At 37.4% G+C, this 18123-nt stretch overlaps 1 protein-coding gene across 1 annotated transcript in view; it reads left to right on the forward strand.

The window, feature by feature from the left end:
- Positions 1-2230: 2230 nt before the first annotated feature.
- LOC140138062 (uncharacterized) overlaps positions 2231-18123 on the forward strand; it is a 135784-nt gene continuing 119891 nt past the window's right edge. Inside the window, exon 1 of the mRNA XM_072159906.1 lies at positions 2231-2452. Coding sequence (XP_072016007.1) covers positions 2389-2452 — 64 coding nt within the window. The 5' untranslated portion in view covers positions 2231-2388. The remainder of the gene's footprint in view (positions 2453-18123) is intronic.

Here is an 18123-nt window from a genome sequence, read left to right on the forward strand (position 1 = left end):
TAAAGGCAGCTTACCGTCCATTTTTATGATCACCTTCGTATCCACTTCCAGTGTACTCCATCTTGGTTGTTGTTGTCTGTTGTCAAGTCGGGTCAAAGGTCATATATATGATATAGAGGGCACTGTTTCAAGAAACTTTTCCTACATCCAGGTGGGGTTTGTATCAAACAGACAATAAATCCGGAGTGCACAACTCAACTTGGCAAAACGTTTGTCGAAAGGCTTGTCCGGGTATAACGCCTCAAGTCAGACATCTCCTCACTTATAATATTAATAAGTCGATAATAAAACTTCAGCTGGCCTATCGTGGATGGAGGAGAAGCCGCTAGCATCCAGGCTAGAAGTGTTGCCCACAGAAAACGCAAGATTCATATAAACTGAAAGCCAACGATTACATAGGCCTAGTAGGCCTACCATGCATGGTAAATTCTAATTTTGTTACCAAAATGCTGAAAATGTAGGCTTTGTCAGGAAATCTTTTCTGTACATTTTAGGCCTAAGTCGTTTTGTTTGTATGTATGTATGTGAATTGTTGTTATCAGATAAATGAAACCTATTTAATGTTACGAGGGTTGTTTCAGGTCTTTTTGTGGCCTTTTTGGCCTTCAGAGCATCTCCTCAATCAAATGTGCCGTAGTTGTTTTGTTGATTTTGAATGAAATTGATTGATTGATTGATATTCAACCCGAAGTAGGCCTAAAGATTTAGTGAAAAAGTCCGGGGAAAGCCCCACCAGCTATTTTTGCTGAACTTGAGTTGCACTCAACCGCATCATGTCAACTGATTTCTCTGACAAATGACACTCCCGGTATATAGATGTAGGCCCAAGTTGGGACACTTATATTTCTCTTATTTAAAAGAGTGACTCAAAAACTCAACTTTGAAGCGTACAAATCACGGTGGATGTATACAGCAACTCGTAGATTTCGGATATAGGCCTAAGTTTGATATATAGGCCCATTTTGAACCTTTTTTCCGCGTGTAGGCCTACACACCCTTATTGCCTTATAGCAAATGACAATGAGTTCGATAAAAACCTTGAAAAGTTCTATAAAGAACTTTAAAGATTTAAATTTAGGCCTACAGAGCTTTCTAATTCATAACAAAGTTTAAAAAAACCTTTTTGGTTCTATATTAATGTAATAGGCCTATACTATTATCTTGGCTGAAACATTTTGTCTGTGCTTTATATAGGCCTAGGGCTCTTTCTGAATGGTTCTTTAACTGAGCTAGGTTCTTCACGCTAAAGGTTCTACAAAGAACCATTTTCATTTCTACTAGAACTTTTTTGGTTCTACAAAGAACCCATTGGTTTCACTTTTCCAAGTTTGTAAAAGTGCAAGTTCTTCGTATAGCAACCTACTTACTCTACTCTCTAGACTATATATAGGCACCCCAGGATAGGCACACCTGAGTTTTTTTGGTTTTTGGGTTTTTTTTTTAATCATAAGTTGCAATAAATTTTACCTAGGCCTACTTAAAAATATTATCATTTCACCATTAATAATCAAGTTTTTTTTAGATCATTTAATGAATATGGGTATATTTTGTTTTAAGTGGGCGACTCAACAAGTTAGTATTAGTAAATAGTAATCATTTGTGCAATTTTCTATTGCGCTTGTACTGTACTTGTAGTTGCATGAATATTTATAATTATATTCTGAATCAAATCAAATTATCAAATCAAATCATTGACATTTTTGGGTCGATCCTTCATGTAATTGTCGTGTAAGCTAATCTTAACCCGGGATCCTAACCCTAATCCTATAACCCTAACCCTAATCCTAACCCTAACCCTAACCCTAACCCTAGGCCTAATCCTAACCCTAAACTAACCCTAAACCTAACCCAGTAACCCTAATTTCGTGTATAATTACATGAAGGAGTAACCCATTTTTGGTAGTGTTTATGAATTAGTTTCTTGATCATTTGATTGGTATTTTATTTACAAAAATGGCCTACTCAACAAGTTTTTTCTGTGCAGTTTTCTATTGCACTTGTGCTGTAAACATGTAGTTGGATGAATATTTATAATTATATTCAAATCAAATCAAATCAAATCAAATCAAATGATCAAATCATATCAAATCAAACCATTGACATTTTTAGTCTGACATTTTTGGTACAATTGGGATTATCATGAGACGGACCCCGTCTGGCAGCCTTGTTTTGGTTTCGACAAACATACTAGAAACACCCAAAAAATCTCGACAAAAAAAACACCACTTCGCAAGTTCTTGCAATGGAATCACACTGAGCCTATGGAAGCTTACAACTGAGTGTTTTGTTATGTCGCATTCTGACACAAAGTGATCCGTGGAAAACTAAAATTACATTGAGTATTACACCTGATTACTGGACCCAATAGAGGGGTTAAACCTCTCGAAGATGGGGAAAAGTTCGAGCAAGTTAAGCGCTAGTGAAATCCGGGATCTGCAGGATTGTACATACTGTGAGTAGCACGGGTGCATTGAAATTGAATGACTTTATTATTTGTTGTTGTTGTACACAAAGCAGTGCAGTGAATGTGTGTGTGCGTGCGTGTATTGAACAGTATTGTAATCTACACGTGCATTACATACATTTTGGTAAGCTTATACCCGTGGGCGAGATGGCCGAGTGGTTAAGGCATTGCGCTGCCGGCCGGGAGATACGATCGACGAGGGTTCGAGCCTTGGGCTTGCCTTAGGTGAAAATTCTCTTCCCTCCCAAAAAGTTCCTATATGGTCAGGAATCCTTCAATTCAGTTCAGAAATTTAATCTCAGAATTTAATTGAAGAATTTCTTCTCGCCCCCATACACTGCTTATCACGTGCAGATATAGGTAGTGTATGTGCTTCATCCGTGGTTCGGAAGTCACGTAAAGCCGTTGGTCCCGTGTACAGGAGGGCTCTCGATCATCCCTGTGCACGTAAAAGTGTCAGAGCTATTCGGAAAGAGTAGGGGATCACCCCCGGTTCTGGTATCTGTACCCCCTTCCCCTAGGTTCCAGGGCAGTAGTAGTTGTCTGTACAGTAATAGATTAGTTGTGTTTGTGAAATGGTGATATAGATTATACATGTAAAAATCGAAAATTCGAAAATTACACTGCCGTTGCAGTGACGCGTGAATTGTCGAAATACACTGCCGTTGCAGTGGTGCGCCTGAAAAATAGGCGGGATTTCCTTGAATTATTATTATACCCACTGTGGCTAGCCTAGTTGTAGCATAGCATTTAACAGTACATTTTTAAAAGCAATTTTATTCATAATCAGCATGATCAGTGTCGCTGACTGATCCCGGGTTCCCTGCAAAGCCGCCCAAATCAACAAAGCTAAAAGAGTGAGACAAAATTGAAATATGATAATTGATAGAGTGTTTATAGTGCCGTGTGGAACCAGTATTATACATCAAGACATACGTGTCCATGCAAATTTAGGTTCTCGCTGGAATACATTACTACTGGGGGAGAACCGAACTTGGTTCTTGTAACCTTCCATTCCAAGTCTCAGATTGCATGTTGTGCTATATTTTACCTTTCTGCAACGGAAATATGATAAAATAATATCATTAATCAAAAAATATAATTCTGAAATGTTACTTGGGAAAAAGGCGAAGTTTTCTTCATTAAGCTGTTTATTGTACGACCATGAATAGGAATCCGTGGCCCATGCATGCATGTATACTTTCAATGTTTATAATATATCAATTATATTTACTCAACCATCCCAAAATAATAGAAGTGACCTTGCTAGCGTGTGTCTCTTTTGGTTGTATTTGCTGTAGAAGTGTAGATGTAACAGGATTAACTACACAAGAACCATCTTACGCCCGACCACACGCTCATCTAGATTTGTCAACACGAACAACACCTACCACCGTATATCTACGAAGAAAGACTGCTACAAGTTTTCTTTTTTCCCAAGGACCATAGTCGATTGGAACCAATTAACTTTTCACATCACATCAGCAACTGACCAAGAAGTATTCAAGCAACAACTCCATGAACACTTAAGAAACTAAATCATAACTTGCGCACTCACTAAACCCTGCTCGGATTACTCCACCTGCATACATAACAGCAACAAGGATTGTTGGGCAGTATATCAGCAGATGCAGATGCAGATACACCTGTACCATACCAATAGATGAATACAATTTTTGAATGTATATTGCCCTGCACTACCACGTTCACCAAAGGTTCTCGCAAAAGCCCTTTGCGAGAACCTAAACAGGTTCCCGCCAGGGTTCACAGTTTATCGCGTTTTCGCGTCCAGGACGCTTTTTGAACTCACTGGACCCAGAAAAAGTAAGATTATGTAACCTGAATGGGTCCAGCAAGCTGTGCTTGGACCCGGAAAAAATCCCATCCAAGAAATAGAAAATATCATCATAGATCGTCATTGTGCGATAACCCAGCTCAATCGGCTCACTTTTCATTCATAAATTACACACAATTACGAAAATCGCTGCAACATGATACACACCTCATCGCTATTTCATGCACAGATATTTGATCAGCGATACGAGGGGAACTGTGGAAGAGGTTGACTTGCGATTTTTTTCGGATCGTGCAAATAATTATTATGTTACAATAAAAATGTCAACAAAACAAGGTCAATTCCTGGTGACATCGCGAAAACATGTTTTTGCGGTAGTTGTATATTTCAACCGAGCAAATATAACAAAATAACCAAATAATTAGACGATTAAAGTAGTGCATGTTATTAGGTAGTAATTGTAGTTCTTTATGAGAAAGTCGGCCGATCGCGGCAAGTCATATTTTATTTTACTTTGGTAAGTTTTGGTGCCGAATTCAGCATACTTTAATACATTTCCGGGTGTTTCTGAAGTTTTGTACATAAGTATAATTTGGACCCACAAAAATCAATTTGGGACCCGCAAATTTCAACTAAATGGGATCTGAATGGGTCCAGCATAAAAAAGTGGACCCGGTTATTTGAGAGCAAACTGTGAACCCTGGTTCCCGCAATTGATTGCGAATTTGAACCCCTGGTGGCACGGGTTGAAATGGTTCAACGCCGGGCTGCGAGGTTCGCTCTTGAAAGATTCCAACGTCGAGATAGTATGTCGACCATGCTGGGAAAACTTCAATGGGACACCCTCGAGAAGCGTCGCCAGGCAACGAGCCTCATCTTGATGTACAAGATCCGTTCACACCTCAGGTTGCCATCAATCCAGAGCTCTACCTTTAATCTCCAGAGTTCTACCAATGTCAACAACCTAGATAAAATAAATTCCAGATTATTCCAGCACGCATCCAACTTTATCAAAACTTGTTCTTTCCTTGCACAGTTATTTGTTGGAACGCCCCCCCCCCCCCCGCATCAATCATCAAGCTTAAAAATAAATTGCCCAAATTGATCTAGATGTGAATTGCGATTTCACTGCTGTATCACTTCATGTTTTTTAAAAAACAGTTTGGAAGTGCAAAGAAACGGTAAAAAAACCTTTTCAGGATGTCACAAATTTTGAAAGAAAAACAACAAGACTGTACAGTAGGCCTATTGTTTTGGCTATGGAGGGACCTACATCTTGGATTAAACAAACATTTTTAGCCCAATCTAAGGTCCTGTAGATCTTGTAAGATTTGACATTGAAGTTCACAGCTCCAAAAGACTCCCCTTGTACTGACATGTCCCCAGCTCCCAAAAACCCACCATTTCTAGTTATAAAGTTTAAAAAGGAGACCCATAGGTCAAATTACATGATAAATTTACAGAGATAAAAACAACAAACATGCATAAATTTTAAGAGTGCTTTATATTTATGACACACAGAAGTTAGAATGATATAAAATTACATAATTTACAGAAACTAATTTTGCACTTTTAAAATAAGCTAAAATAGAAATGTATATAAAAAAAAACATAGTATACATGTAATGCACTTCAGAAGTGAAAAAATGAAAAGGGGAATTGCACAGCCACTGTGCATGCAGGATACCAATTAAAGAGTATTAAAAATGAAAATAAAACACTCTTGTTCTAAGCAAGTTCACAAAATGTAGGAAATGAGTTGTTTTCAAAGTGGGAGCATACCCCAAAATATGATGAACTCAAAAGTCAAAGTTTTTTTTAAATTTTCTGTCTTGAGTGGAGTGAATTTTTAATGCATTTTAGGGTATCCATTAGGGGTTCATTCATATATTTTCATACATACTCACGATATAACAAAGTTTCTGATTGGATTTGGGCCTTTTTGCTGGTCATAAATTCGTTTATGACCAATGCATGAAGGCATAAACAAGCTGTGTCACGCAGCGTTAGAACCCAATTAACTTGATCAACGATTTGCTAGAGTTGCGTACACGCGCATGTCACCGCGCCCATCTCACGCGGAGCGCAAAAGATGAATGCGTTGACTCCCAGCCGTTAACCTTATGAGCCGAGCTGCTTCCTGCAAGTAGGCCTACTCATTTTCTCCCAATTTTTGAAGGAAAAGCGGTATGGAAATGTTATTTAAGCGTGTAAACCCTTGTATTGTTTTGCAAACAATGTTCAGAATGTTGGGTATGTATGAACGGGGTTCATTCATAGGATTTCGGGCATGATCGTTGATTTATGCCCTCAATCCTATGAATGAATTAGGGGTTCATAGGATTGAGGGCACGATCGCTGTTTATGCCCGAGGCGTGAGCCGAGGGATCATGCCCTCAATCCTATGAATGAACCCCGTTCATCATACATACCCAACATTCTGAAAATTGTTAGCAATTCAATACAAATGAAAATAATAAGGGTTTACAAGTTTAAATAACATTTCCATACCGTTTTCCTTCAAAAATTGGGAGAAAATGAGTAGGCCTACTTGCAGGAAGCAGCTCGGCTCATGAGGTGAATGACCGAGTCAACGCGCTTGCCTTTTTGCGCCCGCGTGAGACGGGCGCGGTGACACGCGCGGTACGCAACACTAGCAAATCGTGGATCGCGTTAATTGGGTTACAACGATGCGTGACGCAGCTTGTTTATGCCCTGCGTACTGGTCATAAATGGTATTTATGACCAGCAAAAAAGGGCGCAAATCCAATCAGAAACGTTGTTATATCACGAGTATGTATGAACCCCTAATTCATGACTAAACGGTTGTTTACATAGCGTGTATGTATATGAACAGTAATTTACAAAAGTAGATTCACCTTTTGTATAATATATTAATACATGCACATGTACATTGTATGCCCAGAAAGAATACTGCTTTAGCACTGTGAGCATTATGAGGTCCTCTGGAAGAAACTGGGTTTCTGATCGGCCTTCATACATTTCATGAAAAAGGTTTTGGTAATCTTAATTAATAAATTACTGCCTTTTGAAAATGTATGCAAAAACCTCCTTGCCAAAAAAGGCAATTTTAAGATGGATTAGATTGAATTTCCAGGAACTTCTCTGATGTCTTCTCATTATAAATATTATCAGACATAGGGCATATAAAGGTGAAAGGCAAGGATAAGGGCAGATAAATGAGTCCCAGGAATATCTCATTGTCTACTGATGGAGCATGCGTGTATGTACATTTAGATAGGGGATATCTGTTCAGTACATGATATTAAACTGAAGCATTATAAAAGTAGGGTTAGAATTTGGGTGCCAATTGACTGAGTTTGTTTACTGAAGATTGTAAATAGGTGATTGTTGCATAAAGTTTTTCTTTTATGAATCAATGTTGATCCTCATATTTTTCAGTCTGCATAATACAGTAAGCCAAAGAATTAAGGTACCAGTTATGTTCACCCCTGTATATCCTAAACAAAGACAAATATGTCAAAATTAAAACAAGCAGTTATACCTACATAGCTCTGCTTTTATTTGTTGAAATTGGTTGAGAATTAAAGAAACAGTGATCTAAAACCTAAGGAAGAAACAAAATCAAAAGTTGCACTTTTGTGTTCTAATGTGTTCAATGTTAGTTAATCGTTAATTGGGCTATTTATTACATTTAAAATCCACACTACCCCTGTGGAAGATTTATCTAAAGTCTTCGGAAGTCTTCCACAGAGGGAGTATAAATTTTGAATAGAATATAGACAATTGGGTAACTTCTATATTTGAAATACTCACTCCAATTGTGGAAGATATAGGAAAAGCCATAATACAGGGGGAGTATGGGTTTCAAAATGATCTACTCTGACCAATTACATTTGAAAAACATACTCTCCCTATGGAAGATATTTCTAAAATCTCCACAGGGGTAGTGTGGATTTTAAATAGAATAGCCCATTAGTCAATCGTTAGTTCACTTATTCGAGAACGCTTTGTGTACAAATCACTAGGGTATGCAACAGGGTTTTCTTTAAGCATTTTGCTGAAGGGGTATTTTCAAATTTTTTTGACCCTTTCAATTGTGAATTTTTCCTCTGAAGGAGTCAAAAACATTGCCCAAGGGGTATTTTTATAATATTATTTTTGAAGACATTTTTAACAATATGTGTGTTTTTGGAGACATAGGCGTAGATCCGGGTGTGGGGGGGATCTCCCCCAATATTTTGCCAGGGGGATGGTCCATACAATCATCCCCCAATGTTGACGCCTGTATGTGGGTTTCTGACCAAATTAACCTCATATTTGGCCATTTTAGCCCCAAAAGTGCACATTTGTGAGCGCTTCTCGCAATTTATTCCACTTTTGCACCATATTTCAACAGTTAAGCTTCAAAATGGCAAAATTTGTTGTACCATAAACTTATTCTTTCTCCAAAAGGTGCTGGATTCACTATACTTCAAGATACACCCCCGAGTCAAAAGAAATCTACGCCACTGTTTGGAGCAGTGGCGGATCTAGAGCAGTCAGAAGGGGGTGGGGGCAATTTTAGAAGAAAATAATAATATTTAAAGATGCCCCCTGAGAAGTAAGAAACTTTTGCAAAATGAAGACTTAATTGAAGCAATTTGGTGGATCATTTTGGCAATATTAATGTGTAAAATTTTAGTTTAAAAAAGCCGAACATTTGTGAAATGAGCAGTCCATGGAGTCTTTCATGGACGGCAAGTTTTCCCTATTATGGTAGGCCTATAAATTGTGTTAAACATAAATTGGCAAATGTCGAAAGCAGAAGTGAAAGTGGCCATTATTTTGTTTATCAACTACGCAGGGTGATGTTCCCCCCTTAGAACTTGGAAAATTTTGCAAAATGAAGACCTAATTGAAGCGATTTGGTGGACTATTTTGGCACTGTTACTGTGTAAAATTTAAATTTGAACAGTTGAAAAGCTGAAAATTGTGAAAATTGTGAAAATTCAGTGAAATACCGGTCCATAAAGCCTTTCGTTGTCCTACATATCGGGAGTATAGGTCCTAAATGCCAAAAGCCAAGAATAAATACACAATATCAGGTGTTTCGCTATTCAATTCTTGCAATATCTGAACGCGTACGTTTTCAAGATTTTGTACGCATTGGACTTTGGAACTAGGGATTTGAAGGAGTAAGAAAAGTGCCTGAACGCGTAAATACGCATGTTTTGTGCGTTAAAGAAAACCCTGGTAGGCAATGGGGCAAACTGCAACTTTTGAATTTGCATATACCTTGGGTTTTTGGATCGTCGTGACGTGTCTTTATTTCTGGAACGATTTCAACGAATCTTCAATTTGAGCTAAAAGATGCAGTTATTGGCTGCTGGTTCCAATTATGACATACCGTACCTGTCTTTGTTTAGAATATACATTGTACAGGGCTGAACATAACTGGTACCTTAATTCTTTTGCTGAATGTTAAGTGTGTGAATCGCATAATTCCTGTAAACATGCCTGGAATATAATGTGGAATCATAGCCCCTGGATGGTGGAATCAAGGATGCTCCTTCCAGGGAAATTTTGGCATCATTGTTTCTCCAAATAAAGAATTTCATAGGAAATTGTAGGAAATATTGCTACTTTTTCCAGGCCATTTTGGATTTGACACATGGTGACAGCTAGAGGTCATGAAAGGTCATGAATGGGTAAAATTGCAATGCTCCAATATTGTTGAAAATCATGTACCGGTACTAAGTGTATAGTTTTTGATATTTACAACCTATTTTATGGAATTATTGTAAAAACCCTCATTGTTGGGTTATTGGTTGCACAGGGGTAAAAATTTAAACTTGCTCCAATTTTGAAAAAAAAATGGTGGCAAATTGTTCATGAAGTTGCCATGAATCAGAAAAAGAATAGTTTTGTCTGTACTGTGTTCACCTACTGAGATAGCGGGCAAACCAGGTCAAAGGCCATTGGGTGGCCATAGACCATGTAGACCACTGTTGATTTTTGACTTCCATCACACATAACAAATTTACAGTTTAGAAAGCAACTTCTATGCCATTTCTTGAAATCACACAATTTGACACAATTTTTACGAAATCGGAATGGGTTGAAATTCTAACCCTGTACAACCAAAAATGTGATATTTTGCCTTTGAGGTCTTTGTAGGATAACTCCATTAGGTTGCAGATAGCACAAACTATACACTTTTTTAAGCCAAGTAAAAACATGTAATTTGGTACATCTGTCCTGAAGATCAGAGCATTTTTAATTTTTTACCCTGTATGACCTTCTGTGACCTAGGGGTCATCAGGGGTCAAATTTAAACATCTTAATCAACATTGGACATTGTACCATATGTGTGAAAATTCTAATGCTTCTAGGAAGTGCACAATGCTTTAGCTTAGCAGCTGTACTACTGAAATTTAAAGTGATTCATGTTGCTTTATAAAATACCTGTTTTCAATTTTTATAACCTTACAATACAATACATAGAAAATTGTGGGTAGTATATTTGAAAATTGTAAGAATAATGCCCAAATGCCCAAAAGTCAAGGCCCCCAAAAGTCTGACTCGTAACGGTGTGAACTGTCTTATTCATCTATTTGAACCCACCATCTTGAGAGTAGGGCCTACTATATGTATAATTAAAGAAAGCATTTTAAAACGGTGCACCAAATGGCTTGAATTGGCACTTCATTTAAACAATTTTCAACTTCTGGAGCGCCGTAGTCCACCATTTCAAAAGTTTGCCCCCCAAATAATTCCTGGTATATGGGCCTGAATAATGCAGTTTATCAAACAAGTGCATAAAAACTTTTGATTGAACAACAACTATGGACTCTCCATGGTGTGAAAGTAATCACATTGTGAGTTGATGTCGTCATGACTTCATATGGGATTCACTTAATATGACGTCAAAAATCCTGAACCAAATGAGGAGGCACTGGTGAATATGCATGCTCTGCTTGCATGTCTATACTATAATGGAAATATAATTCCCCTGTCCCTGCAATAAAATTTTGTTTCAACATATGTAACAAAATGCTGCGTATACATGTATTAGTGATGCTGTATGGTGATACTTTTATAAAATGGTTCATACACTGTGTTTATAATTATAAGTGTTGCAGTAAAAGGAGCATATGTGATTTTGCACCCGGTTTGCATTGTTTTCACAGGAAACATCCCTGAGCCAGGGAAGAAAGGAAATGAAAATGAAGAATCAAAGAAGCAGAAATTTAAGTGCAGAAAGTTGAAATTGAAAGCTGGATAACTTTGTTGTTTTAAACCTCTAGTCGCACTGTAAACGTGGATATTTTTGTGTGTTAAATTTTTCACGCTTGTGGTAATTTTGATCGGTTTCACCCTTTTTTTATATTTGTGATTCTAAGCTTCCTTCAATTAACTTGTACACAAAAGGATTATTTTTGCATATTGTTATTTTCATTGTAGCTGGAACGTGACGCATGTGAAACTAAATGTAGCACAAAATGTTCTACTTTTACAGCAGTAGAAAATACCTTTTGGTAGTCAAATATATAAAAAATATTAAGTTACACTTGTAAAAGGTGTACAAATCTGTGAAAAAACAAGTCTGCGATTAAATTAACAACATTTTCATGCCCACGTTTTGAAATCCAAAATAGTTTGCTTATTATTGAAGACTTTAAGTTACGTGTAGTCGTGTAGACTCCTGTAGACTCGTGAAGTCCTTATTATTTCATGTATTATTGGATATTGTAAGTAAATACACTGCGGCATCTTTCTGTCATCATCAAATATTTTTATTGCCATTCACTCGGATTCGGCACCTGTTGTATCCATAGCTAGAAAAAGCCATCAACATTGGAATGGAGAAAGAAAATAAATGGCTTGTAGAGATGAAATACAGACAAATTGTGTGTCTGTGTGGAGTGTTTATTACCTTTAACACTAGACTCGGTGCTCCTCCTGTGTATTCAGATGCCCGTAGGCATTGGAAATTCTCAGTTTAGTACCCTTTTGAATTTGATCATGTTGACATAATGTACATGTATGCATGCATATGTGTGTGAAACAGACAAAATGAAAGTTGTGAAATTACATCAACATTTTGTAGGAAATTTATAATCAGTAGGCTATATTATAAAGTTGGACATAGCTGTTGTCAAATAGATTTTGAGACACATCTATGGCTAAACTAACTTGCGACATTTTGTTTTTCTAAGAGACACTTTTACAAAAAGTGTTAATTATGTTGAGAAGTCACAATTGAAAGTGCTTGGTATACAACTCATTATTTTTGCTTGATCACTTTTGCATATATATATACCGTAAACGTTCGCCTAATGGCGCTTTTGGATTCTTAGAAATGTGAGAGCGCCATCCCTGTAAAAGCCGACTATTATCACTGATCATTAAAGTGCGTGTAGTTAAAGGATGAAACCTATCGACACATACAATTATGAACAAGATCGAACCAAAATTGTTCATGATAATGCGGTAATCATTCACCTGATACGTTGTGGCCCAGTGAGCAGAGCATTAGACTATAGTGCGAAGATAAAGAGAACTTGTGAAGAAGATTGATGGTTCGAATCTCATGCAGTAATTTCTGACAGATGATGATGTCTGTCAATGTTTTTTTTTTTCTGATTTGAGGAAATTTTATTCTCTATTTTCTTGATTTTATCTTTAACATTGTTTATATAATTTTATTATTTTAACGTGTATGTGTCTTTTTTCATGATTTTTTGTTTTTATCGTTTCATTTTAGAGTAACTCAATCCATTCAATCAAATGTTGTAATGAACCTATTTGATTGTATAGGCATTTGTTATGTGTGTGAGACGAACTGCCTTCTTCCTTGCTTATGCATCAGTGGTCATAAGAGGTATATCATTTCATTCGAAAGGGGGGGTCTCAAATATACGGGGTCATAAAGTCTTGGAAAGAATAATAGGAGGGTCATAAAATGTTTTATGACCAAAATGTATAAGGAGTCACACGATGACCACAGAAAGTGTGTTATTTTATTCAAAAAGACTGATTTCAATACAATTTTGGGGTTTGGGATCATAAAATTTTTGTTGCCGAAATAGGGGGTGCGCAGTTTTATTGACGCAGACTTTTAGTAAATTTGGGACCCCTTCCGAAAAAAAATGATAGCCCTCTAAGAGGATTCAAAAGATAACCTCTACCCCAATAATCCCTAGCTATATTTGTTTGAAACTGTTCTACGGAGGATGTATCATGTCTTCAAATGATATAAATAAAATTTGAATGAGTGAACGAACAAAATCATACAACGACCAACTGAATAGAGGCTGTGCATATGACGTATTATCCCGTAAATATGGCGGACTACTCAAATGCATTCAACAAAAGCATGATTGCATCTACGCGACAGTTCGTCTCACACACATAACAAAATGCACTTTGATCAAATAGGTTGATGACAACATTTGATTGAATGGACTGCACTGCGCCATGATTACAGGGAAGAAACCGATTCAAATCCTTTGTTTGGAGCCAATCGATAAACGCTAGGCATCTATAGCTATCATTGAATACTGGCAATGATTCCACAATACAATGAGAACATGTTATAAGGCGCTTTGGAAGGCACACAATACCCCAATGGCTTTCCATATTATGTGCACTCAAGAACTATTCAGTATCGAAGCTCGTATCGGGTTACGTAATGTTACTATGTCAACGGGATCGCGGCTTAAATAATGAACCACGATCGAAAAAAAAAAAAAAAAAAAAAGGCATACCAAAATAGCGTGATCGTAATGATCGCCATACAAACAGTGCTTGGTTCCGATACCATCACGGAGTTACGTAACTACTTCGTGGTCTGATAGTTATATGATCAATGGTCTGATCTACTTGGGTTCGATCATTTTAAGAAAAGAAAAAATAACTGATCATTTATAATACATAAATGAATAAAGTAATGTTGTTACACAATTTGAAATATTGAGGCCGTTCTATTTTTCAAATGTAGTGGAATATATCACGCATTGATAGGTAGCAGGTGGAGCAAATTTTGTCAGCGGTTTTTGTTGCCGTTTGTACGCAGTGCCTATTTATCTTAAAAAATAAGAAAATTAAAATTAAATTAAAAAACATTCACAATATTCGTTAAGTAAAATGGGGACAAAATCCAAAAACATTTCTTGACCCTTCTTCACATAAAAGTGGGGGCAGAAATCAAGATTCGAACAAGTACCATTCACCATTCAAAGGCGCACCCTCTACCGACTGAGCTAACGGGTCAGACAATAGCAGGGTGTAATTTTGAACTGAAGAATATTTAAAAAAAAATATGAAGAAATTACAATGTTATAAAAAGATTTACCAAAATGAGTTAGGTATAACGTATGAATCGATTTACAAATTTAAGTCCAATGGCACTTTGAGAAAGAATACCTGAAGAAACCCCAAAACATTTGCTGCTCTAGAAACTAACCTAGTGACCTAAAGTATTGGGTCATGTCACGATATTTTTTCTGAGGCATTATGTCCAGGTTGCTCAATTTAACATACACGTATCCTTAATGCTGTTGCGATTTTACAAGGATGGCGCTCTCACATTTCTAAGAATCCAAAAGCGCCATTAGGCGAACGTTTACGGTATATCTCTCGCTGAGATATATCACATCTAATAGTGATGTTGTTGAGACCTCAAAATTTGACACAGAGACCAAGACCTTCACTTCTATGATGAGCCCGTAACAGGTAGATTGGCAACTACTGATCTCCAATCACATTTTATGACCACCAAATTTGGCTCATCCAATCTGGGGGGGGGTGCACTCACTAAAAATGGGTGTCGGGGATGTGTGGCCACATTGACCCCCATTTTTCAACTCCCTCTCACCCAATGACCCCCTTTTTTGTTTTACTGAACTCCCCCCTCACCAAATGACCTCTTTTTTGTTTTCCTGTCATCAAAAGACCCCCTTTTTTCACAAATTTTGGGAAATTTCTGATAATCTCTCCCTGAATGACCCCATTTTTTCAAATTTTGATGAATTTTTTCAAATTTTGATGAAAATTTTACTTTTATATCTTGACTCAAAAATTTTCCAGTCTCACTGAATGATCCCCTTTTTTGGTCAGATTTTCCCCAGTCTCACTGAAAAACCCCCTTTTTTGGGACCTTCTCACTGAAAGACCCCCCTTTTTCGGTTTATATTCTCTCACTGAAAGACCCCTAGTTTTGAACTGTTGTCCTCACATCTCCGTCACTTCCAAAGTCGAGTGCCCCCCCCCCCCGATCCAATTCTGATTCCGATCTCCACCTTGTGTACCTGATGACTTGAGAGGTGAACATGAACTAGGTACTCAAAATGGTTTCATTGCAAGAGAATTTTCAGCAATCTAAAATTGATTCTTTTGACCATGATCGCAATATATGGAATATATATGGAACAGTTAGTTCATCCAAGTGGAAAATGTCTGAATTATTCATTACTACTTATTGATCATTTGATCACATCTTGCAATATGATGGCAATAACGCTGCCTATTCTGTCATTCTTTTATATGATGACAATAACGCTGCCTTATTCTTTTATTCTGGTTGGTAATTGTACTTTTCATATAGAAACAAATATCGACAAGGTCATAATGATTGATCAATTTTATGATGCAAGATCAAGGTTTTGTAGTACCTATTATGGTAAACATGGAAATTTTTGCACAATTAATTTTTTTGCGCTTTGCCAAATATATGAACTGTTTCCCTTGTTTTTAAAAGCATGTAAAAGTAGCTTTATTTTGTACTGGAAAAATGGTAAGCAAAGCGAGGGGGGAAATGCATAAAAAGACCAAATTTATTTACAGATTCTGCCGATTTTAAGAATCATTGCTTTTGCTTTAAAAAAACACCAACTCTACATTTTGTACTTGAAAGGTCCATCCAAACATAGAACCAGTTTCCTCACCTAATTACACAATTTTCTCAAAACATCTACTGTGTACATAAGTTTTAAGGTACAAGAATCTTTTGTTAGACCTTTTGAAACCTTTTGTGAATTTTTCCATTTCAATCAAAAAGGGGCTGATTTTCAATGTTTTTACAGAAAGAAGGGAACCTTTTTCAGATTGGCATGGTGGGTGCATTGCACTCCCTCTCCTGCTGCAACTCTGATTTAACAGGTGCATATTGATCTTAAAAGGCTCTCCTTCCCTCCCTGCTTGCCTCCATCTGCTTTCTTCCTTTCTCAGTCTCACTCTCTCTTCAGCCCGCTCCCTTCTCCTCCTTCCAATTCTTTCTCCCTTTTGTCTCTTTTCTCTTCCTTTTTTGTTCAGTCTCTGTCTCTCTGTCTCTTTCTGTATCTCTCTCTGACTCCTTTCTTTGTGCATGTCTCTCTCCAGTGGCGTCCACAGGTTTTCAAAAGTGGGGTGGGGGCGACAGATCTTGATTCCCCAGACTGTAAAAAAAAATATTTCAGCTCGCTATAGTAGGTAACGCCTCAATTTCCCCCAAACTGACTGACAAAAGTCTGGGTGGTGTCCTGCAGGCTCCCCCTTTGCGTATGCCACTGTCTTTTTCTCACTCTTTATCTATGCCCGTGGAACGGTGGCATAGATATTGTATTTGTTCTGTTTAGTCTTCTCCATTTATCTATGCCCGTGCAACGGGCATAGATATTGTATTGTTCTGTTTAGTCTTGGATTCTCCTTATCTATGCCCGTGTTAGCAGGCATAGATATTCTGCTTATGCTCTTTATTCTTCTCCTCCTCTTTCTTCTTCTTCTTCTCCTCCTAAAGATCAGTCCTTTGCACTCCTCTAGCTCAAGAACTAAAGTAGCCTCGGGGCCCATACTTGGTATAATGATGGCCCATGACCCCTAGAAACATCCTTTGGTACCCCCGACCCCAGAGGTCAAAGGTCATGGGCTACAGGGGGCAATATGTGTAAAATTTGAAACATCTCTAGCTCAAGAACTATAGCGCCCTCAGGGTTCATACTTAGTATAATTATGACCCATGACCCCTAAAAGTATTATATGTTAGCAGTGACCCCAGAGGTCAAAGGTCATAGGCTACAGGGAGCAATATGTGTATATTTAGGAATGTCACTATCTCTACATAAAAGGTATATAGGATGTCAACCTTGAAGGTATATAGGATGTTAGCCTTGTGCTCATCGAGCTATTGCCAAGGATACTTAAATCAGGATGTGGCAATAGCTTATTAGCATGTGTCCAATTGATTCTTATGTATATAGGTATTGTTATAAAGCTATTCCAGATGGAGTATGTAAATTCAATGGAACAGCCATTAAAGGGACACTCCGTTTTAGGATTAAAGGTGTATTCAGATTTAAAAAAAAAAAAATTTGGATTTTTTTTTTTTGCATGGAATTTATGTTTATTAATTTATTTAAGGAGGGCGCCCTCAAGCGTTTACACAGCAAATGCAATTAAAGGGGCATTTCTTGATTTTCAATTTAATATTTTAGTCGGTATACTGATAGCCCTTTTAGAATCAAACATATTACGGGTGTCAGGTGGATTAAAGGTGTCATGATAGGTTAAGGGCGAGGAGTGTTAGGGTGATGGAATAGCCATTAAAGGGACACTCCGTTTTGGGATTAAAGGGTATTCAGATTTTTTGATTTTTGATTTTTTTGTATGGAACATGTTTCTTAACTTATTTGAGGAGGATCGCGATCAAGCGTTTACACAGCAAATGCAATTAAAGGGGCATTCCTTGATTTTCAATTTAATATTTTAGTCAGTATACTGATAGCCCTTTTAGAATCAAACATATTACGGGGTGTCAGGTGGATTAAAGGTGTCATGGTAGGTTAAAGGCTGAGGGAGTGTTAGTAATCACGGGCATAGATATTCGTGTTTGGTCAAACACAGCTGTGCCATCTAGTTATCT

Source organism: Amphiura filiformis, chromosome 17, assembly GCF_039555335.1.
Source record: "Amphiura filiformis chromosome 17, Afil_fr2py, whole genome shotgun sequence".
NCBI classification, from domain to species: Eukaryota; Metazoa; Echinodermata; class Ophiuroidea; order Amphilepidida; family Amphiuridae; genus Amphiura; species Amphiura filiformis.